Source organism: Meles meles, chromosome 1 (assembly GCF_922984935.1).
Source record: "Meles meles chromosome 1, mMelMel3.1 paternal haplotype, whole genome shotgun sequence".
NCBI classification, from domain to species: Eukaryota; Metazoa; Chordata; class Mammalia; order Carnivora; family Mustelidae; genus Meles; species Meles meles.
This window is the reverse complement of record NC_060066.1, coordinates 185874429-185901551: the sequence shown is the minus strand read 5'-3', so window position 1 is coordinate 185901551 and position 27123 is coordinate 185874429. Positions and strand designations below refer to the sequence as shown.

Here is a 27123-nt window from a genome sequence, read left to right as displayed (position 1 = left end):
TCTTTATTTGACTCACAGCTCATCATGCCAAAAGCTCTGTCCTGAGTGTATTTGTCAGAAACAATCAGTGGTAATTGTTTAACATGACGGTTTTCCTCAGACAGTTGTCTGAGGAGTCATTACCAGTCAGGCTAATGAGACTGACCGAAAGATTGAAAAGAAAAGCTGGGATATAGGATGTCCATAGGGAATTTTGAAAACCTCTCATATATTCCTAGAATTCTGTAAGATAGCATGCATGTACAGCATGTCTGGTGAGGAATGGCCCAGTATGGCCCTAATCCCTCACCTCTTACATACTTACATACTTACATACATACATACTTGAGACTCTCTGCACAGGTAGGGAATGAAAAGGAAGGCAAGGGGCGCCTGGGTGGCTCAGTGGATTAAGCCGCTGCCTTCGGCTCAGGTCATGATCTCAGGGTCCTGGGATCGAGCCCCGCATCAGGCTCTCTGCTCCGTGGGGAGCCTGCTTCCTCCTCTCTCTCTGCCTGCCTCTCTGCCTAATTGTGATCTCTCTCTCTCTCTCAAATAAATAAATAAAATCTTAAAAAAAAAAAAAAAAGGAAGGCAAAATTTTAAACTGCCTACTGAAATATTGAAAGTATGCCTCAGTAGACAGAGCCGCTTGGCAAAAGCAGGAACTTCTTCATGCATTTAAGTAAATCTCTTGAATATGTTGAACATGTAGCTGACCATTAAGCTAACCAGGTGGAGACTCTAGTGGCCATACATATGACAAAGAATACAGACTTTACAGAATTATAATAGGGAAGTCACTAAACAAACAAATAGTAACAACAGCAAACCCTAAAGAGGTGGGGGAATCTGATTTCCACAGTTGCCACAGTGTGTTACTTAAAATACCACTTACCATGTAAAGAAACATGATAGTCCGTACACAGGGAAGACAGCAGCTAGTAGAAACTTCTCCTAAGAACACCGAGATATTTGGACTTACTAGACAAAGAATTTTTTTTTTTAAAGATTTTATTTATTTATTTGACAGAGAGAGATCACAAGTAGGCAGAGAGGCAGGCAGAGAGAGAGAGAGGGAAGCAGGCTCGCCGCTGAGCAGAGAGCCGGATGCGGGACTCAATCCCAGGACCCTGAGATCATGACCTGAGCCGAAGGCAGCGGCTTAACCCACTGAGCCACCCAGGCACCCTAGACAAAGAATTATAACTCAGCTACTACAAATACAGGCAGTTCTTGTCATTTGTGGTAGTTATGGTCTATATGTTGACTGCAAACACTGAATTACCAAATACTGAAACCATTGCTCCTAGAGGAAATATGTGGTTAGGTTCCTGCAAGACTCTGGTCATGACATTTTTGTCAGCTGATCAATACATAATTTTGTTCCTATGTATGCTTCTGTTAAAGACACCTTGTTTAATATATATTGTTGATTCATTAACATTGAACTCATAGCCAGCAGCATGGTAGCACAAGCCTGAGGGAAGCTTATCTAACACATGCGTTTTCTCCCTAAGGCATTTCAAAGCTACTGTTAAGATGAAGGTGGTGTCCAAATTGATCAACAGATTTAGTGCTATCTCTGTCAAATTACGCCTTCCTCTTTCGCAGAAATTAAGAGGCTGATCTTGAAATTCATGTGGAGATTTGAGGGACCCAGGATAGCCAAAACAGTCTTGTAAAAGAACAAGTTAGAGGGGCACCTGGATGGCTCAGTCAGTTTAGCATCCGACTCTTGATTTTGGCTTAGGTCCTGATCTCAGGGTCTTGAGATCAAGCCTGGCATTGGGCTCCATGCTAGAAGCTGCTTAAGATTCTCTCTCTCCCTCTCCATCTGCCAGCCACCCCCCACTCATGGGCCTTCTCTGTCTTTAAAAAAACAAAACAAAACAAAGTTGGAGGACTCACACTTCACTAAAAAGTTACAGTAATAAAGTCAGTGTGTAATGGCAAAAAATAGAAAGATCAGTGGACTAGAATATAGGAATAAGCCCTCACACTTACAGACAAATGATTATTTATATGAATACCAAGACAGTTCAGTGAGGGAAAGAATAATCTTTTCAGTGAATGAGTCTTTGACAACTGGATATCCACTTGCAGAAGACAAAGTTTAACCGTTAACACATATATAAAAATTAACTCTAAATACATCATAAACTTATATATAATAGCTAAAAATACAACATCTTAGAAGAAAATACAAGAATAAATATTTAAGGCCTTGGATTGGCAATTTTTTCTTACATTTGACATCAAAAATAAAAGTGACAAAAGAAAAATAAGATTTCATCCAACTCCATCCAAAGAACAACTTAAAGAATGGAAGAAAATATTTGCAAACCAAAAATCTTATAAAGGACTTGAATCTAGGCGATATGAAAAACTCCTACAAGTCAACAATCAAGAGACAATCCAGTTTGTTTTTTTTTTAATTTTATTTATTTATTTATTTTTATTTGTTTATTTACAGCATAACAGTGTTCATTGTTTTGACATCACACCCAGTGCTCCATGCAGTACGTGCCCTCCCTATTACCCACCACCTGGTTCCTCAACCTCCCACCCCACCCCTCCACCCCCCACCCCCCCGCCCCCCCCGCCACCCCTTCATAACCCTCTGGTTGTTTTTCAGAGTCCATAGTCTCTCATGGTTCATCTCCCCTTCCAGTTTCCCTCAACTCCCTCTCCTCTCCATCTCCCCATGTCCTCCATGTTATTGAGACAATCCAGTTTTAAAAATAGTAAAGTCCTTTTTGTTAAATTAAGACTTTTTTTAGGGGGCGCCTGGGTGGCTCAGTGGGTTAAGCCGCTGCCTTCAGCTCAGGTCATGATCTCGGGGTCCTGGGATCGAGTCCCACATCGGGCTCTCTGCTCAGCGGAGAGCCTGCTTCCCTTCCTCTCTCTCTGCCTGCCTCTCTTGTGATTTCTCTCTGTCAAATAAATAAATCTTTAAAAAAAAAAAAAAAAAGACTTTTTTTAAAAGCAGAAATGGTTTAAGAAAAATTGGACAGTACAGAGCTCCCAGGTATATGTCCCAAATCCCTAGTTTTACCTGTTAACATCTTGCCATTAATCTGTTTTTGTTGTAATTAATGAACTAATACATTATTACTATTAACTAAAATCCATAGTTTTAAAGTTCAGTCTCGGTATTATACCTTCTGTGGTTTTGACAAACATACAATGACATGTAACTACCATCACAGTATCATAGAGAATAGTTTTACTGTACTAAAAATGTCCTGTTCTCAACTTAATTCATCCTTTCCCCTCTCCCCCTAAGCTCCTGGCATCCACTGATTTTTTTTTTTTATTAAGATTATTTATTTGAGAGAAAGAGAGAGAGCACGAGAAGGGGGAGGGTCAGAGGAAGAAACAGACTTGATCCTGGAACTCCAGGATCATGACGTGAGGTGAAGGCAGTCACTTAACCAACTGAGCCACCCGGGCATACTCCACTGATCTTTTTATTGCCTCCACAGTTTTGCCTTTTCCAGAATGTCATATACTAGGAATTATGTAGTATGTAGATTTTTCATATTGGTTTCTTTAACTTAGCAATATGCATTTAGTTCCTTTATATCAGTTTGTGACTTTATACCTCCTTACTTCCTTCTTTCTTCCTTTTTTTTTTTTTTTTTTTTTTTTTGGAGAGGGAGAGAGTAAGCAGGAGCCTGTGAGCTGGGAGATGGGGCAGAGGGAGAGAGAGAATTCCAAGCAGGCTCCATGCCCAGTGCAGAGCCCGAAGTGGCGCTTGATCCCATGACCCTGAGATCATGATCTGAGCTGAAATCAAGAGTTGGACAGTTAACTAACAGAGGCACCCTGTCGCCCCTCTGCTCTTCCCGCCCCGCAAACCAAAGTCCATGGTTAGCGTTCAGTCTTTGTGTTGTACATTCTGTTATCTGATGTTCTTGGAAGTCTCATTCTGCTGCTTATTGTGTATGCTGCATTTTCTGGAATGACTGGTGTATTTGTGCTTTTTATAGTTTGGGATTTTGAAGTCAGTTTTGGTGGGGTGGATGGGAATAAGGAGTGCTTTATTTCTGAGAATTCTAATAGGCCTTAGTTAGCATATGTCTCTATAAATCAGTTTTATCTTAGCTTCTCCCAAGTGATTCAGAGATGTTACCAGCCAGAACCTTCTTTTTAATTTCTTTTTTCCTCATTTTGCAGTTTTTAGACAATGGCGTAGTAGTGTTAATGGCAAATTCCAAGTTTGAAGGACAGGTTATAAATTCTTAAATATTTTTTTATCCCAGCAGAACGCAGGATGAGATTGCCATCACTCTTTCTCTGAGTTTTTAGCTCTTTAGGAGTTCTAATTTTATGCAGAAGGTCTCACTGCCAACTTCCTGTCCCTCAGTCCAAGCTTTATCAACTCCCAACCAGGAGTTGTAAAACACAAACCTCTTAGTGAAATTAACAGTGATCTAGCAAGTTAGGGCAGTTGTCCATTCACACTTAAACACTCCCCCCTCCCCCCAGTGATTTATTTTCTTAAGATTTTATTTATTTATTTGTCAGAGAGTAAGAGAAAGCACAAGCAGAGGGGAGGCGCAAGCAGAAGGAAAAGCAGGCTCCCCAGTGAGCAAGGAGCCTGATGTGGGGCTTGATCCCAGGACTCTGGGATCATGACCTGAACTGAAGGCAGATGCTTAAGTAACTGAGCCACCCAAGCATCCTGATTTTATTTTTTCAGTGTTCCGCTATGTATTCAGTAAAAGGCATTTCTGTTTTACTCATGATTTCTAAGTGCTTTGCCACAGGAGAACTTACAGGCTTACTCTTGTCAGGTCCAACTCTTTATTCCTTATTTAGTGCCAGGGTTGGCAGGAAGGTATGTAACTATATATATATATAGTTACATATATATATATATATATTTACATATACACACATATATATGGTTTTATATATATATACACACACACACATACCCCACAGATGTATATGTTTTCATATATATAAAATTCATAGGGTAAGGTGGTACATTTTCATCTTTGCTACCAGAGTTTCCAGCATTTGCCACTTTATTCCTTTTTTTTCTTTAAAGATTTTATTTATTTACTTGAGAGAGTGGAGAAGGAGAGGGAGAAGCAGGCTCCCGCTGAGCAGGAAGCCCATGCAGGGCTTGTTCCCGGGACTTGGGATCATGACCTGAGCCAAAGGCAGATGCTTAACCGACTGAGCTACCCAGGCATCCCTGAGTCAGAGACAGCACTTTATTCCTTATGCTGAAAGTTTTGATTCTTCTAAATACAAATGCCATTGATAGTGCTTATGCATGATTTATATTTTTGTATCATTAAGTTTGTCAGACTTTATTATGAAGTAGATTTTGGTAAGGAAAAATCTGAGGGAACTAGTTGGGATTTTGAGAAGGCTTAGTTGAGTAAATGTCCCTGGCTAGTCTTTCAGGTGCTTTTAAGCTCTTGGCTGGTTCTGCTCACTGTCCTTCCATTTCAGTTCAGTAAATGTTTATTGACTACCCTTAGAAACAAAACAGTCACTTGTCCTCCAGTGTCCCATTATTGTTAGTCTATATGGGACCTTTATGGAAATTGGCAAAAAGTACCTCTGCTTTCACATGATTGCCTTCCAAAGGTTTCCCTTCTGTGAGGAAGAGCCTCATGCCAAAACTTAGGGCTTGGCAAGCTGACTGAATTTCAGCCTCCATTAACCTCCTTAGCTGGTTATCTTTGTGTAGGATGAAACTACGGAACTCTAGGGCATGACCTTATTTAAATCCAAAGGCTCTAACCTTATTTAATCCAACCTTTTATTCACTGAATAGCTTTAGTGGTAAATATAATTCTTTTTTTTTCTTTTTTCTTTCTTTTTTTGAAGATTTTATTTATTTGACAGATATCACAAGTAGGCAGAGAGGCAGGCAGAGAGAGAGAGGAAGGGAAACAGGCTCCCCACTGAGTGGAGAGCCCGATGTGGGGCTCGATCCTAGGACCCTGAGATCATGACCTGAACCGAAGGCAGAGGCTTTAACCCACTGAGCCACCCAGGCGTCCCTATAATTCTTTATAATTATTATATCACATAACCTTTCCCCTCTTCCTATGCCATGATTACTCTCACATTTATCATTTTGCATTTCTGGCATCTTTTTTTTGTTTATTAAGGTCATCCCTGCCCATATGCGTCTAGACCCTCATATTCCCCCAAGAGCTATTTTCCTCAAACCCTTCTTTGCTTACTCTAGTTCACATTAATTTTGTCTTCATTCTCTCCCACTTATTTATCCTGTGGCCACTATGTTATTTATCTCGTGATTATCTTTTATTCCTACAATTATTTATTGATGTTTCCCCCAGATGCCTAGTACCATTATAGGCGCTGAAGATACAGTGGTGAATAAAAACAAATGTTTGCCCTGACAGAACATATATTGTACTAGGCAAGATGGACAGTATGCAAAGACTTCATTATTTGATGCATGTGTCCTACTCGTCTTAATAGCTATAGAATGTAACCACAGGGATATGAATAATATTTAAGAACAAAAAAATTCTTTCAGTACCTATGCAGTATTTCCTAGATACTTATTAAAATTCTCAGAAGCTTGTCAGTGACCTTATTTTATTTTAAAGATTTTATTTATTTATTTGACAGATCACAAGTAGGCAGAGAGTAGGCAGAGAGAGGAGGAAGCAGGCTCCCTGCTCAGCAGAGAGCCCGATGAGGCTTGATCCCAGGACCCTGAGATCATGATCTGGGCCGAAGGCAGAGGCTTAACACAGTGAGCCACCCAGGCGCCGTAGTGACCTTATTTTAATTTACAGTAGCTGAAAAGTATTTTATGGCATAAACTTGGTTTTCAGTGTGTCGTTATAAGGTATTTATTAGAAAAGGTTGAGGACCAGTATTATAACAACTACTTATTAGTAAAGAGCATGCATGCCCACATGAGCAGGGGGAGGGGCAGAAGGAAAGGGAGAAGAGCAGGCTCCCAGCTGAGCAGGGAGCCCCACATGGGGCTCATGACCTGAGCCAAAGGCAGACAATTAACCAACTAAGCCACCCAGGCACCCCCAAAGGTAGTTTTAAAATATTATGTACATTCCCATTGTGGCAGTTAACATACATCGTAATTTCAGCCTGTTTACTCATTTATTATCTGTGACTCAAATGTGAGTTCCATGAAGGCAAAAATCAAACTGACTTGTATCCCCACTATTTTGTAAATAACACTGCTTTGAAAGAGATGTACATTTTAACTTTAACCATGGCTGTTTTTTTCCTGTGGATTTTGTGCACTGAGGATTTTGGGTATCATTTATAAGACTGTGCTCTTGTCTTCAAGGAATTCATAGCTTAAAACAGGAAAATAATAAAAAGGCCAGTATGAGTCACTAGTTCAAAAGCTGGCCCAGAGTGGAATAAAAAATAGCCCAATTAAAAATGTTGATAAGATGCTGTGAATTCACAGCAAGGCAAGAGATCTTGGACACTAGAGTAATCTGTAAGGAAGACTTCATGATAAAAAAAGTTTCCACTGAGTGTTGAAGGATGGGGAGGATCAGCTTGTCATGCCAGAGGAGGAGAGCTGTTTGTTTAGGCTTATTATGCCCTATTGGGTAGTGTTTATCTGTCGAGTATTTGTAATAAATGGAAATAATAGAACTATCTGTGCCTTGTAAACTACTAATCTGGGGGCACCTGGGTGGCTCAGTGGGTTAAAGCCTCTGCCCTCAGCTTGGGTCATGATCCCAGGGTTCTGGGATTGAGCCCTGCATCAGGCTCTTTGCTTGGCAGGGAGCCTGCTTCCCTTCCTCTCTCTCTGCCTACTTGTGATCTCTTGTCTGTCAAATAAATAAATAATAAAATATTTTTAAAAAAAAAACTAATCTGGATTTTTCATATTCCTCCTCCCCCATCATTTTAGGTTAGTGAATTTTGACTTGATACCTGTATTTCTAGCTTACTTCACTTTTGTCCCATTTTTCTTAACACTTTGGTTCCAAGGTGAAAATTCTCTCTCTCTGAATTGTACTCCTTTAAAATGTAAGAGCTTCCTTGTGGGAATAAAAGGACATGAGATTCATTTTTCATTTTGTTTTTTCTTCTGATTATTAGCCACAGTTCTTTAGGCTCATCTTTTATTTGTGAAGTAAAAATAATATTGCCTGCCTTGCCAATTTTACGTATTTGTCATGCTAATAAAATGAGATAATAAAATTATCTCATTCAAGTTATTTGAAATGGATGAAAAATGTTCTAGAAATGCAAGTTGTATGTTCATTCCATTCTAATTTATATGTCTGACTTAGAGAATTTTTCATGCTATTTCTCAGTTTAGAGATGTTGCTGTTACATTACAAAATCAAATTTTAGAATTCTTGGTTTTGGACAGGAGCTTGAACATGTTCTGGACAGTAGATGGTTGCTCTGGAACAGCTGTTTTCATTTGCTGTGGAATTCTCATTTTGGTCCCTCAGTCACTGTAGTTTTAAAACACCCTGTGTTGGGCCTTTTGTCTCTAGATGACCCTTCTGATACATTTAGCTGTGAATGCGGTTATGGTTGATTAGGGCATCAGTGGAATTCCATCTTCACTAAGTATGATGAGGTATTTTTTTTTCTTTTTTATTTACCTGAAAACTGAATTTAACTTTGTGTTTTAGGCATTAACAACTTCACCTCCCAATACCCCTTAGAAATCAATTTGCATCAGGTGTGATCTTGCATCTCAGAGTGATCTTTTTTTTTTTTTTAATATTTTATTTATTTGACAGAGAGAAATCACAACTAGTCAGAGAGGCAGGCAGAGAGAGAGGAGGAAGCAGGTTCCCTGCGGAGCAGAGAGCCCGATGTGGGGCTCGATCCCAGGACTCTAGGATCACGACCTGAGCTGAAGGCAGAGGCTTTAACCCACTGAGCCACCCAGGCGCCCCTCAGAGTGATCTTTTGAAATGCTTTCTAGTATTCTTTTTTTTTTAAATTTCTTTTCACTGTAACAAAATTCATTGTTTATGCACCACACCCAGTGCTCCATGCAATACGTGCCCTCCATAATACCCACCACCAGCCTCCCCCAACCTCCCACACCCCCCCCCCCCGCCCCTTCAAAACCCTCAGATTGTTTTTCAGAGTCTAAAGTGTCATGGTTCATCTCCCCTTCCAATTTCCCTCAACTCCCTTCTCTCCATCTCCCCGTGTCCTCCGTGTTATTTCTTATGCTCCACAAATAAGTGAAATCATATGATAATTGACTCTCTCTGCTTGACTTATTTCACTCATGAAATGCTTTCTAGTATTCTTAAGGTTGACTTTCTTTTTTTCTTTTTCTTACATGTTTCATGAAAAAGTTTTTAACAGCTCTTTAACATGCTCCAAATTCCTTTGAGAACATATTTTTTTAAGATTTAGCTGTAACTTTAATAGGCACAAATACCACATTTTTATTGAAGTATAATTGACATATTAACATTGTATTATTTCAGGTGTACAACATAATATTTGATATCTGTATAAGTTGTGAAATGGTAATGAAAATAACTCTAGTTGATGTCTGTCACCAAATATAGTCACAATTTTTTTTTCTTGTGGTAAGAACTTTTACAGTCTGTTCTCCTAACAGCTTTCAGATATGCAATATAGTATTAGCTTTAGTCACCATGCTTTACTAAAACATATTAAATTCTTAAAACTCCATGAGACAGGTCCTTTTATTTCCATTTTACAGATGAGGAAACTGATACATAGAGTTACTGAGAAGTTTTGACTTACCCAGGGTCACACAGCCAGCAGCTGTAGAGCTGAGAAGAGAATATACCATCTGGTTTTAGAATAATTGCCTTTAGCCACCATACTATACTGCTTATTGTATCATTGCATTATCTTCAAAAACATTAGAAAAGCACAGAATTGTTTGAGGTTCACTTTGTAAACATGAACATTTTACTCCTCTACTCCATTCATCAGCATGTACCTACTCTTTTACGTGTTTCAGACAGTATTAGGTGCTGAGTTTTGAACAAGGTATACATAGCCCCGATCTCATTAACTTTACATTTTAGCAGAGAAAACAAATGCTAATAAGTTCTTCATCTAATGATTGAGTTGCGGTTGTGATAAAAATTACAAAGGAAGAATTAAGAGTAGAGTTTTTGTATGTGGTTTTGTCCTTTTTTTAATTGAAGTATAGTTGACTTTTGGAGGAATTGTTTTTTTGTTTTTTTAATTGATAAGAATAGAGATTTTGGTGGGGATTCTACCATGGTCTTAAAAGTGAGATGATTCTATGAAGAAATGACATTTGAGCTATACTTTGAAAGAAGCCTTTCTGTGCCTACCTGAGGGTCTGACTAAAATTACAGACTAAAACCACATATTGGAACTGCATAGCACTTTGGAAGAGATGAGATAAAATTTAATTACCTCATTTGCTCTGATAATGCTTTATTTATCCTGAAATTTAACATTGTTTTGTACATTTGGTGTCTGGCATAATTAACATTTATAATACTGACACATAGACAAATGACAAAGAAATTATCTTTCATCTTCTTTATTAAGGTAGGGAAATGATAAAATAGAGTTGAGAAAGGGTCTTTAAAGGCCTTATTCTCCTGTTTTATTAGTATGTAAAAAGAGCCCCAGAAAATTCTGATTTGCCCAGAGGTGGTTTTAAGATTTCTATAAATACCATAGATTAAAAACATAGATTTCTATATGTTTCAGTTGTTTGAAAATTCACTTATACCAAAAAAAATTTTTTTTTCTTAACTCCATGAGAAAGTGATATGTTACCAGCATTTGAATTTAAAATATTTTCTCAACCAGTCTCCTTTAGCCTTACTGGCAGTAAGGATAGCCTTGTATTTTTCTGTCTGTAACTAGAGTGACTTGAATAATATTGAAACAGAAATAGGGGCATCTGGCTGGCTCAGTTGTAGGAGTATGTGACTCTTGATCTTGGGATCGTGAGTTTGAGCGGCGCATTAGGTGTGGAGATTATTTTAAAATAAAAAATATATTTTTTAAGATTTTATTCATTTGACAGAGATAGCGAGAGAGAGGGAACACAAGCAGGGGGATGGGAGAGGGAGAAGCAGACTCCCTGCTGAGCAAGGAGCCCAGTGATGTGGGGCTCAGTCCCAGGACCCTGGGATCATGACCTGAGTCAAAGGCAGAGGCTCAATGAATGAGCCACCCAGGTGCCCCTCTTTAAAAAAAAAAAAAAAAAAAAAAGATTTTATTTTATTTATTTACTTTTTTTAAAGATTTATTTATTTGACAGAGAGAGAGGAGGAAGCAGGCTCCCCGCTGAGCAGAGAGCCCGATGTGGGACTCAATCCCAGGACCCCAAGACCATGACCTGACCCGAAGGCAGAGGCTTAACCCACTGAGCCACCCAGGCACCCAAAAGATTTTATTTTTAGGGGTGCCTGGGTAGCTGAGTCGTTGAGCATCTGCCTTTGACTCAGGTGACTGAGCCCCATATTGGGCTCCCTGCTCGGCAGGGAGCCTGCTTTTCCCTCTCCCACTCCCCCTGCTTGTGTTCCCTCTCTCGCTGTGTATCTCTGTCAAATAGATGAATAAAATCTTAAAAAAAAAATGTGTGTGTGTGTATATATATATATATTATTATATTATATATATAACATACAAGATGTTATATATAAATAACAAAATATATATATATATAACAATGGTACTTCAGGTGAGGTGAAAATAATCTGAAATTAACTATGTTTAATTTGACTTATTTATATGGTAGCAGTATTCATGAATAATTTTTTTTAAAGATTTTTATTTATTTGACAGACAAAGATCACAAGTAGGCAGAGAGGCAGGCAGAGAGAGGGTGGGTGGAAGCAGGCTCCTTGCCAAGCAGGGAGCAGGGAGCCCAATGCTCAATCCCAGGACCCTGAGATCATGACCTGAGCGGAAGCCAGAGGCTTTAACCACTAAGCCACCCAGGTGCCCCATGAATAATTTTTTTTTTAAGTAAGCTCCACACCCATTTTGGGGCTTGAACTCACAGACCAGAGATCAAGAGTTGGGTGCTGTATCGACTGAGCCAGTCAGGCACCCCATGAATAATTTTTTTTTTAACTGTACAATAATGTTTTTATCTGCAGTCTGCTCTTTTCTCTGTAATTTTTTAAAAGATTTTATTTATTATTTATTTGACAGACAGAGATCACAAGTAGGCAGAGAGGCAGGCATAGAGAGAGGAAGGGGAGCAGGCTCCCTGCTGAGCAGAGAGCCCAATGCGGCGCTAGATCCCAGGACCCTGAGATCACGACCCGCGCCGAAGGCAGAGGCTTAAACCACTGAGCCACCCAGGCGCCCTCTTTAATATTTTCTAATATGAAATATTCCAGAAGACTCAGCCATGAGTTAATAGAAGAAAATTATGTCCTTCTAATTGCCTCATCAGTTATCAAAGATAGAAAACATTAAAAGAAGCTTCATATTGCATAACAGAATTTACAGGAAAGTCACCATTTTCTTTTCTGCTCCCATCTTCTCATTTTTGATAGATTGCAAAGGTCGACTGCAAGGAGATACTAGACATCATATGTAATCTGGAATCTGAGGGTCAGGATAACACAGCATTTGTTCTTTGTACGACATACCTTACCCAGCAGCTCCAAACTGCAAGTGTATACTGTTCTTGGTAAGTATATTTACTTTTTATTCTGTTTGTTTAGCGCAGAGTATGGCACTTAGATTTTATGTAAAACATAGGCTTGTTTCAAATCTAATGCCTAACTGATAACATGATAAATCTTGCTTAGAAGCTAAAGCATTTAATTAAAAAATGTTACTGGTTTAATCTTTTCCAGAAGAGTCCAGAAGTAAAGAGAAGATAAAAAGTTTGAGCTTCTCTTGATCATCTTATAAAGGGTTGTCTGTTAAGATATGTTGTCTTTGTGCTCGCTTCGGCAGCACATATAATAAGATATGTTGTCTTTGAAGATAAAGTTATGGCAACATGAAACAAATTGGTGTTAGGTCTTTTTCCTTAACACTTATTATACTTTCTGGTAGTCATTTTCCCCCTCATATTCGGAAACCCACTAATTATGTAGGTTTTTAGGTCAACCTTGCCCTGGAGAAGGAAATCCATTTGAATAGTATTCTTGCAACTTTGGTACTAAATAGCAGAACCGCACTTAAATTTTTAGTTTTAATTCAGTTTATATGTGTTTGCCTACAAAATAGTTGCTAAAAAAGAAACAGTAAGTGTAACCCACAGTTCTTTCATTCTAGCTGTATAGAATCTATTTAGACCAAAAGGACAGACCTGGTACACAGGAAACCTCTAGAATGTAAGACTGTGAATAAGTATCATATCAGTAGTATGGATAATGCTGTAGGATACTAGAGAAAGGTACTTTCACTGTATGTTTAAGAAAGGTGTCAAGGAGGAGGTATTATCAGCTTTAATTCAAAGAGTGGGTTGGATTTGCCTGATCTTGATGGGATTAACTTGAGCATTTTAGAACCTAAGGATGGCTTGAGGTTGAAGATGAGCATTTTGATTACAGAAAAACCCAGTAAAGCCCTTCATGTACTTTAGCCTTCATTGATCTCCTTTTGGAGCTTCTGTGTGTCTTCGTACAATTTTATTATTGTTAGCATTATTTCTTTTTATTTACTATTTTGTATAGAAATATTATTTATATACTATAAATTATCTTACCCAATCCTCATAATTATCATTGTGCAGATGAGGCAGTGGAGGACAGAGGAATCTAAGAAGTCTTGTGATTGCCCAGGGTCTCAAGGCAAAAGTGACAGAGCTAAAATTCACATCCAGAATTTTTGACTGCGAATTCAGTTCTTTTCTTCTTTGGTTGTTTTCTTGGTACAGGGCAAGAATTCAGATTGTAATCTTCTACCACTGAGTCCACTATGCCAGAGTTGTATCTCCTATGAGAAAGGAGATAGTGGAATAGGAAGTTAAATATATTTTGCAATAATCATTATGGGCATTTTGTTAAGAAACTAAAAAGAGGTGATAAAAATAAAAAGTAGCAGTGAGGGTTTTGATTATTAATTTAAGTAGAGGAGTTTTGTTTTGTTTTTCATACATTATAGGTTAGAGATTTTAGCCTCAGTATTCTGATATATAAAACAGATGTATTTCTTAAGGAACAAACACCAGTTTTTCTTGTTACAGTTAATTTCTTTGCCTGTAATGAAAAAGTACCTGCTAATGATACCTAGGTTTTCAGGGCAAATAAATGTATTAAATCACATATGGGACGTGTTATAGGTTACGGAGGTTTGTTGTTTTTTTTTTTTTTAAGTTTCAGATGTACAAAATAATGATTCAACATTCCTATACAGTACTCAGTGCTCATCACAGTAAGTGTAGTCTTAATCCCCTTCATCTGTTTCACCTGTCCCCACTCTCACTTTCCCTCTGGTAACCACCAGTTGGTCATCTGTAGTTAAGAGTGTTTTTTCCGGGGGCACCTGGGTGGCTCAGTGGGTTAAAGCCTCTGCCTTTGGCTCAGGTCATGATCTCAGGGTCCTGGGATCAAGCCCCACATCGGGCTCTCTGCTCCGCGGGGAGCCTGCTTCCCCCTCTCTCTCTGCCTGCCTCTCTGCCTGCTTGTGATCTCTCTGTCAAATAAATAAACATAATCTTAAAAAAAAAAAAAAAGTTTTTTCGGGGCCCCTGGGTGGCTCAGTGGGTTAAGCCGCTGCCTTCAGCTCAGGTCATGATCTCAGGGTCCTGGGATCGAGTCCCGCATCTGGCTCTCTGCTCAGCGGAGAGCCTGCTTCCCTTCCTCTCTCTCTGCCTGCCTCTCTTGTGATTTCTCTCTGTCAAATAAATAAATAAAATCTTTAAAAAAAAAAAAAAAGTGTTTTTTCATGTGCCTCTTTTTTTTCTTTGTTCATTTGTTTTGTTTCTTAAATTCCACATATGAGTTAAGTCATATGGTATCTGTCATTCTCTGCCTGATTTGCATTGTACCCTCTAGATCCATCCATACTGTTACAAATGGCAAAATCTCATTCTTTTTTATGAATGAGTTATAGATAGATATTATAAAACATATATATTATATAATATATATCATTATATATATCTCACATCTTATACATTTGTCTGTTGATAGATACTTGGGCTGCCTCCATATCTTGGCTATGGTAAATAATGCTGTAATAAACATAGGGGTGCACATATCTTTTTGAATTATTGTTTTTGTGTCTTTTGAGTAAATAGTAGTGGAACTGCTGGATCATATGGTAATTCTATTTTTAATTTTTTGAGGAACCGAACTGTTTTCCAGAGTGGTTGCACCAGCCTACATTCCTACCAACAATGCATGAAGTTTCCTTGTTCTCTACATCCTAGCCAATAATTGTTATTTCTTGTGTTTTTTATTTTAGCCATTCTGGCAGATGTGAGGTGGTACCTCATTGTGGGTTTGTTATTTTATTTAAAAAAAATTTTTAAGCGAATATTCGAGGGGAGGGGCAGAAGAAGAGAGAGGGAATCTTAAGCAGACTCATGCCCAGAGTGGTGCCAGTGCTGGGCTCCAGCTCATGACCCCAATATCATGACCTAAGCCGAAATTGAGAGTCAGACACTCAGCTTGACTGAGCCACCCAGGCATCCCTCATTGTGGTTTTGATTTGCATTTCCCTGATGATTAGTGATGTTGAACATCTTTTCAGTGTCTGTTGGTCATCTCTGTGTCTTCGGAAAAATGTCTTTTTGTATTCTCTGCCCATTTTTTTTTTTGGAAGGATTTTATTTATTTGTGTGTCAGAGATACAGAGAAAGAGCGAGCTAGAGCAAGAGAGCACAAGCAGGGGGAGCAGCAGGCAGAGGGAGAAGCAGGCTCCCCACTGAGCAAGGATTCCGACGAGGGACTCATTACCAGGACTCTGGGATCATGAACTGAGCCAAAGGCAGATACCTAACTGACTGAGCCACCCAGGCATCCCCTCTGCCCATTTTTGAATTGGGTTATTTTTGTATGTGTTCCATTATATAATTTCTTTAAATATCTTCTCCCATTTAGTAGCTTGTCTTTCCATTTTGTTAATGGTTTCCTTTACTGTGCAAAAGCTTTTTATTTTGGTATAGTCTCAGTAGTTTAATTTTATTTTTGTTTCCCTGGCCAAAGGAGATTTATCTAGAAAAATGTTTCTATGGCTGATATCAAAGAGATTGATTACTGCCTATGTTTCCTTCTAGGAATTTTATGGTTTCAGGTCTCACATTTAGGTCTTTAATCCATTTTGAGTTTATTTTTGTGTATGGTCAAAGAAAGTGGTGCAGTTTCATTCTTTGCATGTAGCTGTTTGGTTTTCCCAACATGATTTGTTGAAGAGATTGTTTTTTCCTAGTGTATATATTCTTGCCTCCTTTGTTATAGATTAATTGACCATGAAAGTGTAGGTTTATTTCTGTGTTCTTTATTTTGTTCCATTGAATAATGTGTTGGTTTTTGTGCCAATATCATACAGTTTTGATTCCTATAGCTTTGTAATATGATCTTGAAATCTGGGATTGTGATACCTCTAGCTCTGCTCCTCTTTTTCAAGACTGCTTTATCTGTTTGGCTTCTTTTGTGGTTCCATGCAAATTTTAGGATTATTTGTTCTAATTCTATGAGAAATGCTATCAGTTTTTTAATAGGGATTGTGCTGTGTAAATTGCTTTGGGTACTATGGACTCTTTTTTTTTTTTTAAGAGAGTGGGAGGGGTCGGGGAAGGGCAGAGGGAGAGGGAGAGAGAATTCCCAAGCAGGTTGCACGCCCAGCATGGAACCTGACACAGGGCTCAATCTCAGAACCCTGAGATCATGACCTGAGCCAAAATAAGAGTCATGCTTAACTAACTGAGCCACCAAGGTGCCCCAGGTAGTGTGGACATTTTAATAATAATTGGTTTTCCCAGTTCATAACCATGGAATCTTTCCATTTGTTTATTTTATCTTCAATTTCTTTGATTAGTGTTCTATAGTTTTTAGAGTACAGGTCTTTTACTTCCTTGATTAAGTTTTTTCCTACGTATTTTGTTCTTTTTGGTGTAACTGTTAAATGGGATTGTTTTCTTAATTTTTCTTTCCACTATTTTATTAACGTATAGAAATGCAACAGATTTTTGTATATTAATTTTATATCCTGCGACTTTACTGAATTCATTTATCAATTCTCTAATAGTTTTTTAGTGGAATCTTTAGGGTTTTCTGTATATAGTATCATGTCATTTGTAATGATTTGGATACCTTTTATTTCCTTTTGTTGTCTAATTGCTGTGGCTAGAACTCTCAGTACTGTATTGAATAAAAATGGTGATAGTGAATCCTTGTCATGTTCCTGATCTTAGAGGAAAACCTCTGTTTTTCACCATTGAGTATGATGTTTGCTGTGGGTTTTTCATATATGGTCTTTATTGTGTTGAAGTATGTTCTTGGCCAAATAAACCCACTTCATTGAGAGTGTTTATCATGAATGGACATTTTGCTTTGTCACATGCTTTTTCTGCCTCTGTTGAGATGATTATATGGTTTTTATCCTTCCTCTTATTAATATGACATATCATGTTGATTGATTTGTGAATATTGAATCACCTTGCATCCCTGGAATAAATACCACCTGATCATGGTGAGTAATTTTTTTTTATGTATTGTTAGATTTGGTTGCTGATATTTTGGTGAAGGTACTTGCATCCTTGTTCATTAGAGATACCATCCTGTATTTTTCTTTTTGTGTAGTGTCTTTGCCTGGTGTTGGTATTGGGGTAACACTGGCCTGCCTCATAGAATGGATTTGTAATCTTTCCATCCTCCTCTGTTTTTTAGAATAGTTTGAGAAGAATAGGTACTAACGGTTCTTTAGATGTTTGGCATTTCACCTATGAAGCCATCTGGTCTTGGACTTACGTTTGTTAGGAGTTTTTTGATTACTGATTCAGTTTCACTGCTGTTGGTTGATCTGTTTGTGAACAGATTCTTCCTGAGTTAGGTTTAGAAGATTATATGTTTCTAGGAATTTATCCATTTCTTCTAGGTTGTCAAATTTATTGGCATGTAATTTTTCATAATATTCTTTTGTAATCCTTTGTATTTCTGTGGTGTCAGTTATCTCTTTCATTTCTGATTTATTTATGTGTACCCCCCTTTTCTTTTTTAAATGAGTCTAGCTAAAGGTGTGCCAATTTTGCTGATTTTTTTTTTTGTTTTTAAAGAACCGGCTCCTGGTTTCATTGATCTGTTCTATTTTCTTTAGTTTCTATTTCATTTATTTCTTCCGTTATCTTTTTTTATTTCCTTCTGTCTACTGGCTGTGATCTCTCTTCTTTTTGTAGCTCCTTTAGGTGTAAGCTTAGGTTCTTTATTTGAGATTTTTCATGATTACAAAGTAATTTTAAAACTGTAGTCACACAGTTCTTTTAATATTCCTGATAGAGTTTCCCTTTTAGAGTGACCCATAACTTTTTTTTCTTCCTTTCTTTACTCAGCCACATTAGTCCTTCCAAGGATGTTAGTGGTTCTAGGATTAATGCTGCTCTGCTGCAGCAGGAAGGGATTAACAGGGATTTCCCTTTTATTGGCCTCCTGAGGAGCTGTAATGAGTAGAGGAAAGAAAATATTAAGTCACTTCACACTTTGTTAAAAGTAAGCTTCTTCCAAGCAATTCAAAGGGAAATAGGATCTAAAATTTTCAGATTTGGCAACTTTTTTTTAACCCTTTTGTTGTTTCATAGGTGTTTGTTTTGCTCTTGGGATATTGAAATTAGAATAGTTATAACATAAAACAGTGAATTTTACTAAAGAAAATGAAACTCGGGAATTCTGTTCAGATAGGATAGATTCTTTTGTTGTGCTAAAATTTCCTATATTAAGATAGTGGGTATGTGGACTAGGACTATTTGTCTAGAAAAGAAAATTTCTTTAAATTAAATGGTATTTTTCATAGTAGGTATTTGTAAAAATGTGACAAATCTGGAATCTGACAAAAACAGTCACTTATTTTTATTTTTTTATTAATTTTTTAATTTTTTAAATAAACATATAATGTACTTTTAGCCCCAGGGGTATAGGTCTGTGAATCGCCAGGTTTACACATTTCACAGCACTCACCATAGCACATACCCTCCCCAATGTCCATAACCCCACCACCCTCTCCTGATCCCCCTCCCCCCCAGCAACCCTCAGTTTGTTTTGTGAGATCAAGAGTTTCTTATGGTTTGTCTCCCTCCCGATCCCATCTTGTTTCATTTTTTCCTTCCCTACCCCCACAACCCCCCATGTTGCGTCTCCACTTCCTCATATCAGGGAGATCATATGATAGTTGTCTTTCTCCGATTGACTGACTTTACTAAGCATAATACCCTCTAGTTCCATCCAGGTCATTGCAAATGGCAAGATTTCATTTCTTTTGATGGCTGCATAGTATTCCCTTGTATATATATGCCACATCTTCTTTATCCATTCATCTGTTGATGGACATCTAGGTTCTTTCCATAGTTTGGCTGTTGTGGACATTGCTTCTATAAACATTCGGGTGCTTGTGCCCCTTCGGATCACTACGTTTGTATATTTAGGGTAAATAACCAGTAGTGCGATTGCTGGGTCATAGGGTAACTCTATTTTCAACTTTTTGAGGAACCTCTATGCTGTTTTCCAGAGTGGTTGCACCAGCTTGCATTTCTACCAACAGTGTAGGAGGGTTCCCCTTTTCTCCACATCCTTGCCAGCATCTGTCATTTCCTGACTTGTTAATTTTAGCCATTCTGAACAGTCATTTATTTTTAAAAACATGTACTGGGGCGCCTGGGTGGCTCAGTCAGTTAAGCATCTCCCTTCATCTTGGGTCTTGATCTCAGGGTCCTGGGATCTAGCCCCACATTGGGCTCCTTGCTCAGTGGGAAGCCTGCTTCTTCCTCTCCCTCTGCCCCTTCCCTCACTTGTGCTCTCTTTCTCACTCACTCTCAAATAAGTAAAATCTGTAAATAAATAATTGTATGTATGTATGTGTGTCTGCCTGCCTGGCTGCTTTCGGCTCAGGTCATGATCCCAGGATCCCATTTTGGGCTCCCTACTCAGCGGTAAGCCTGCTTCTCCCTCTCCTTCTGCCTCTGCCCCCCTGCTTGTGCTGGCGTGCTCATTCACGCTCGCTCGCTCTCTCTCTCAAGTAAATAAATAAAATATTTTAAAAGAGAAATTTCCTTCAGAGGTATTTATAAACCACAATAAAATACTACTTTATAGCAGTCACCACATTATTGATTTCAAAAGGTTTATTGCTTAGCTTATTCATTAACCCTGGCCCCAAATGAGTTTTGGCTCTCTGCAAAAATCAAAGATGTGTTGGAGGAATGAGTTTCTTATAGCTGTTTGCAGTGGTAGTATTAGAGCAGCCACGAAAATAATAAAGATAACCATTTTTGAATGGGACAATATGCATAAAGATGTGTAATTACTATTGCTACTTTTTTATTTTATTTAAATTCAAGTTAGTTAACATATAGTATATTATTAGTTTCAGGGTTGGAATTTAGTGATTCATCAGTTGCATATAACACCCAGTGCTTGCTTATATATCAGGTGCCTTCCTTAATATTAATAAGCCCATCATTACCCATACCCACCCCCAGCAACCCTCAGTTTGTTCCCTGTAGTTAAGAGTCTCTTGAGGTTTGCCTCCCTCTCTGTTTTTATCTTATTTTATTTTTACTACTGCTGCTTTTAAAATAAAGTTCATACAGGTGAACCTTAAACCTCCACACAAAGCTTGCAGCAAGTATTTGATAGGTTGACCTTTGCTTGCTTGCCTTTTTTTTTTATTCATTTGACACAGAGGGAGAAAGAGAGAGGGGTCACAAGTAGGCAGAGTGGCGGAGACAGAGGGAGAGAGCAGAAAGCCCAGTGATGCAGGGCTTAATCCCAGGACCCTGGGATCATGACCCTAGCTGAAGGCAGACTCTTAACTGACTGAGCCACCCAGGGGCTCATGACCTTTGCTTTCTTAGAACTGAGTTTAAATCTTGTATGTTGTACATTTGTGTTTTTCAGATGTAATTTCATGCCTGTTCTCTCCCAGCCTAGACTATGATGTACCAAGGTTGACATGTATGTTGCCCTCGGTGCCTGTCAAAGACCAGATGTCTATATATGTTTTATTTAACCCAATTTTGTTGGAAATAAAAAGTAAAAAAAAAAGTGGTCACGAGAATCAGCTACTGTTTTTGCAGGAGCCACCTTTAGGGATGGTCACTCCTTAATTCTACAGAGTTTTCTTTGGCTTATTCCCCAAATGCCTAAATTCTGGGTATCAGTGTGACATATTAGCTGGACTCCACAGGCTTCCTGCTGTGCCATAACACAGTGTAGCTTAAAGCTCTTGCTTGGTAGCTAGATCTCTGCCAAAATATGTTTCCCACTATTAATAGAACTAAATTTCCTTTCCAGTTTTTATGAATTTGTATATAATTTATTGACTTATGGTAGGCAGGGAGCTAATTTGAGGCATTGGGTTAATAAATTATCTGAACGCTAGAAGCATCCATATAGTAGAGTCATTTTCAGTGTATTCTTTAACAACTATCCATTTTTAAAAATCATGTGAGTGTGGTAATTGAAGAAGTGTTTGTCCTTCCTAGTGCTGTATATACGATCCAGCAGGCTGAGTTACTATTTATTGGTGGTTTCATTTTTTCCAGTGTGCAGATTTGAATGGATGGCATCATAGCATTTTTAGGAATAATATACTGTTTGTTTTGGTTTCATTCAGGCAAGTTTATATGTTTGGGTGGGTAATAGCAGTTCTAAATTATTGAATTGTAATTGTGTAAATATGTATAAAAACAAAATACATGATAAAAATGACCTTTTTTGGTCATGGTTATTTGGATTTGAGATAACTATATCTTGAAATATTTCATCAAAACCACAATGAGATACCACCTCACACCAGTCAGAATGGCTAAAATTAGCAAGTCAGGAGGAAATGACAGATGTTGGCGAGGATGCGGAGAAAGGGGAACCCTCCTACACAGTTGGCGGGAATGCAAGCTGGTGCAGCCACTCTGAAAAGCAGCATAGAGGTTCCTCAAAAAGTTGAAAGTAGAGCTACTCTATGACCCAGCAATTGCACTACTCTGTATTTATCATGGGGTTACAATTGTGATCTGAAGGGGCACATGCACCCAAATGTTTAGAGCAGCAATGTCCACAATAGCCAAACTATGGAAAGAACCTAGATGTCCACCAACAGATGAGTAGATAAAGAAGTGGTTGTATATACATACGATGGAAGACTATGCAGCCATCAAAAAACATGAAATCTTGCCATTTGCAACGATGTGGATGGAACTAGAGGTTATTATGCTAAGTGAAATAAGTCAGAGAAAGACAATTATCATATGATCTCTCTGATAAGAATTTGAGAGGCAGGACAGGGGCTTGTAGGGGTAGGGAAGGAAAAAATGAAACAAGATGGGATTGCGAGGGAGACAAACCGTAAGAGACTCAATCTCAAAACAAACTGAGGGTTGCTGGGGGGTGGGAGAGTAGGGGGAGGGTGGTTGGGTTATGAACATTGAGGAGGGTATGTGCTATTGCGAGTGCTGTGAAATGTTTTTTTTTCTTTTTTTCTGTGAAATGTTTAAGCTTGATAATTCACAAACCTGTACCCCTGGGGCAAATAATACATTATATATTAATGAAAATAATTTTTAAAAATATGTAATTTGGAATAAATGAAGCCCTAGACATTCTGATTTATTAAAAAATGTATTTATTTTTTATTTATTGGAGTTGGAGAAAGAGCACACACAAGTGGAGTGGAGTGGGGTGCAGAGAGAGAAGAAGGCCCCCTGCTGAGCAGGGAGCCTGATGCTGGGTTCAGTCCCAGGACCTTGAGATCATGACCTGAGCTGAAGGCAGACACTTGAGTGGCTCAGTTGGTTAAGCATCCAACTTTTGATTTTGGCTCACAAGTCCTTTTTGGTCATGGGATCAAGCCCCGTGGTGGGCTCTTTGCTCAGCAGGGAGTCTGCTTGAGATTCTTTCTCTCCCTCTTACTCTGCTTCTCCCCCCTAAAATAAATAAATCTTAAGAAAAATTATTTGAGGGGCGCCTGGGTGGCTCAGTGGGTTAAAGCCTCTGCCTTCGGCTCAGATCATGATCCCAGAGTCCTGGGATCGAGCCCCGCATCGGGCCTGCTTCTTCCTTTCTCTCTCTGCCTGCCTCTCTGCCTGCTTGTGATCTCTGTCAAATAAATAAATAAAATCTTTAAAAAAAAAAAAAAGAAAGAAAAATTATTTGAGAGACTTTAATTCTCAGCTTTACTTATCAGTTTATCAAATTTGCCTAACTTTAAACTTCTAGCTAGTTGATGAATTTTAGATCCTAGGTATTCCTTATTTTTTTCTCTTCATAATCAGGTTTTACTGTTTTTGGTAATTTTGTTCTTCTCAGATAGGATTTATTTTATACATATATTTTGATTGAACTCCTTTTTATCCCTGAGCATGTATAATTCTCTATTTCCTTTGTTATTCTGAATTTTGCACTATTCTCAAAACTTTTTATTACTCAGGTACTTAATATCTAAAAGAAACAATCTTGTGAGTTTAAAAGTGAACAGTCATCCCAATTACTTGCCTGGCCAGTAGCTATTTTCAAAGGAGACCTGTCTCACTTTTTATTTTCCTGGTTAGGAAAGCAACAGTAGTCACCAAAGACAAATATTTAAAGGCATTTCAAGTTAATTTTGTTTATTTCAACTCAAATTTGTCACTATGAAATATTATAAGCTTTCATCGTGCATCTTTTAAGGTGTATATCCATTTCAGTCTTTTTGGCAAGTTTTATATGTTCGTAAGAATTTCATCATATGAGAATCCAAGTTACCTCTTTATAAGTTCTGTTAAATATGTTATAAAAAGAGATATGTTCATTTGTTAAGCTTTGTATTTGTGCCCAGCTTCCTAGAATAGTGTTTTAACAGCAGTAATATATTAGTGTTGTAAAACTGGCTTGTGGAAATAATACTTTTTTAATGAAAATTATTTAACAAATATTACCCAGTAGATATTAGAGTGTACACAAAAAAAGTCCCTTTTTTTTAAGTGATAACATTCTTTCTTTGTTTTTACTAAGTAGCTTACCTTGCATTCATATTTCACATTCATAGTAGCATTTTTATCACAGGCGTTTTTTAGTTTCTGGTACTTTTCCTTAAGAGTATTCTGTTAACCCATTCAGTGCTTTTAATTAACTTAATCTTTCCAACCTCTTGTTTCCATAATGAATATTTGTAGGATTCTTGTATTTTAGCCATTTCCAAGAATACAATTTTACTAACTGTATTAGTAGTATTTAAACATCCCCAAGTACATGCCTAAGTAGCATCATAACATTTTAGAGCTGGAAGGGGGCAGGAAATTCGTGTGGAGAAGTATACTGTTAGGATATTTATTAGTTGTGTATATTTTGTTAGCATTGTAGGGATATCTGATGATCCCTGCCCATTAGGATAAGGTTTAATTCAGTCAATATAATTACCACTGTAAGGGGTAAAATCTTTTGGAACACAGTGGGATCTAAGTGTTTTAAAATGTCAATGTAAAGGGGCGCTTGGGTGGCTCAGTTGGTTGAGTATGTGACTTTTGGTCTCAGCTTGGGTCTTGACCTCAGGATTGTAAGTTTGGGCCCCTTGTTGGGCTCCATGCCTAGCCTAGTGTGGAGCCCACTTTAAAAAAAAAAAAAAAAAAAAAAGTCAACATAAAGGGAGTAGTCTTTGTTGTTTTTACTTTTCCCCACCACAAAGAAGAAAGAAGTGGTGGAATTTTCAGGGAGAATTCTCAGCAATTTTACCAGTTTGAGAGGACACAATAGGGGATATAGATAGCTTCTCCCCCCCCCCTTAGTTTTTGATTGCTATTAACTTATTTTTACAAATAAAACACCAAAATGGGGTGGGGAGGTGGACAGCAAGTACCAGTTACTTTAAATGTTTTACCTTAATCTTTCTTTTTATAGGGAATTGACTCTCTTTTGGAGTAAACTGCAAAGAAGAATTGACCCTTCTTTAGACACTTTTTTGGAGCGCTGTCGTCAATTTGGTGTCATAGCTAAAACACAGCAGCATTTATTTTGCCTGATTAGAGTTATACAAACTGAAGTGAGTAATTTTGCTTTTTTATGATTGTCCTGAAATGAAGAAATGAGTGGGGAGGTAACTTCTCAGGCAACTCCTCTTAGATGAGGGAAAATGAGAAATAATGGGCTTTAATAAGTTTTGGAATTGGACATATCTAGCCATTTCTGCAGATTGATCTTCTGGAATCCACAGCTGTTCTTAATGGAAAATAGTGATTTGAAGTGACAGACCATTGTAGGAAAGGAAGGTTATGTTTTGGGGCTGTCGCCTCAACCACCCTATATCTACTTTTACTAGAACAGTTTTCTATTTTTTATGCAGGCATGTTTGCATATTAAAATAAATTTTTTTATAAATGAAAATTGGATTTTTAATATTTTCCTTGAGAATGGAGTGATACATTTTCTAACTTTTAAAATAATAGAACGGTTCCAGAATTAATTTTGTGCAAATTATAAACTTTGGTTTAAATCAAAAGCAAATATTTATTTCCTGAAGAGAAATAAAGTGCCATATATAAAGCCTTGTGTTTTGAGGTCAGCCCTATATATGTATTGTATTAAGACTACCAGCCTGGAGATTCAGGATGAATCTTATCCTATGCTCTATTTTTATGTTGTTTTTAGTATCTGCTCATAACTGAGCTCTCAGTATACCCATATCTGTAATGGCTAATGGGTATGTTTTATGGGTTACTTCTTTGACAACATCCAAGGATTATTTATACTAAAGGCACAGTTATACTTTGATACATCCTGTCTCCTTTAATGTTGTAAACATCTGTATCCTATACTTTATTTGATATATGTTGTTCTGGTCTTCTCCAGTGAATACAGGAAAAGGTAAAACATTTTATTAAAAGCAAATTCGTGGTCAGATAAGTTAGGTGGCAATTATTTCTAATCACTGTGAATGCAGTTGTATCTCCTATCACAGAAACAACATGTACAAGTAATTATATTTTAAAAATTAATTTTAGAACTGGTGTTTAAAAAGTTTTGTAATCTTTAAAGAAAGTATTAGTTTTTTCATTGCTGCATAAGAAATTACCACAGACTTAGTACTTAAGACAACACACAATTGTTAGCTGCAGTTTTGTATGACACAGTGTAGCATGGTGTGGCAAGGTTTGCTGCTCAGAGTATCACAAAGGTGAAATCAGGGTGTTGTCCAGATTGTGTTCTTACCTAGAAGCTTTGTGGAAAATCAGCTTCTAACTTCATTCTTACTGCTGACAGAATTCAGTTCCATTTGATTGTAGGACTAAGGTCCTCATTTTTTGCTGGCTATCAGCCACATTGTTTTCAGCTACTAGAACCAGAACCGGTTTCTCTATAATCCTAGTCTTAGGGTACTTTCCACTATAATCATTCATGGTAACTAGCCTGAATGTGTGATGTGAATGTAGAAAAGATGTGGACTGGTAGGTGGAAGGGGAGTGAGTGTAGAATAACTTTCAAATTGAGAGACTTGCCTCTAGGTTTGTAGAGATGATCTAACCTATTGCAATTAGGATCTAGTTCTGCAATGAATGGTAGATATCCCATAATAGTAGTGGTCTAAAGAAGATGGAAGTTTTTACCCCTCTCATATAGGTAGATAATCCAAGCAGACAGGCCAAGGTTGCTTTTAATGGCTCCACATACCAGAAAGCCAGGGGTTTTTTTGTCTGTCTGCCATCAACACAGTTTCCATCTCATTCTAAGACCTATATATTCTAATCCTAGGTATCATGTCTCCATTCTAGATAGCAAGGTGGCAGGGGATGAGGAGAGAGGGCAAACCACACTATGATACATCTTTTCCTCACTCCCTCCAACACACACACACAGGGCCATATGTAGCTGCAAGGGAGAGGAGATATGTTCATTATTTCAGGTTATTTTGTAACCAGATAGAAATCAGGCATTCTGTTTTTTTGTAAAAGAGGGGAGAGGATATTAGGAGACAACTAGTAACCAGTGACATAGCCCTTGGAATGGAATAGGTTAATGATGCTAAAAAGGTATGTGGAGTTTAGGCCTCTTG

General features: G+C 37.9%; 1 protein-coding gene across 1 annotated transcript in view; it reads left to right on the top strand.

Annotated features, from left to right (window-relative positions):
* RLF (RLF zinc finger) overlaps nt 1-27123 on the top strand; it is a 97325-nt gene that overhangs the window by 62174 nt on the left and 8028 nt on the right. The window contains exons 6-7 of the mRNA XM_046023362.1: nt 12492-12628; nt 24975-25116. Coding sequence (XP_045879318.1) covers nt 12492-12628; nt 24975-25116 — 279 coding nt within the window. The remainder of the gene's footprint in view (nt 1-12491; nt 12629-24974; nt 25117-27123) is intronic.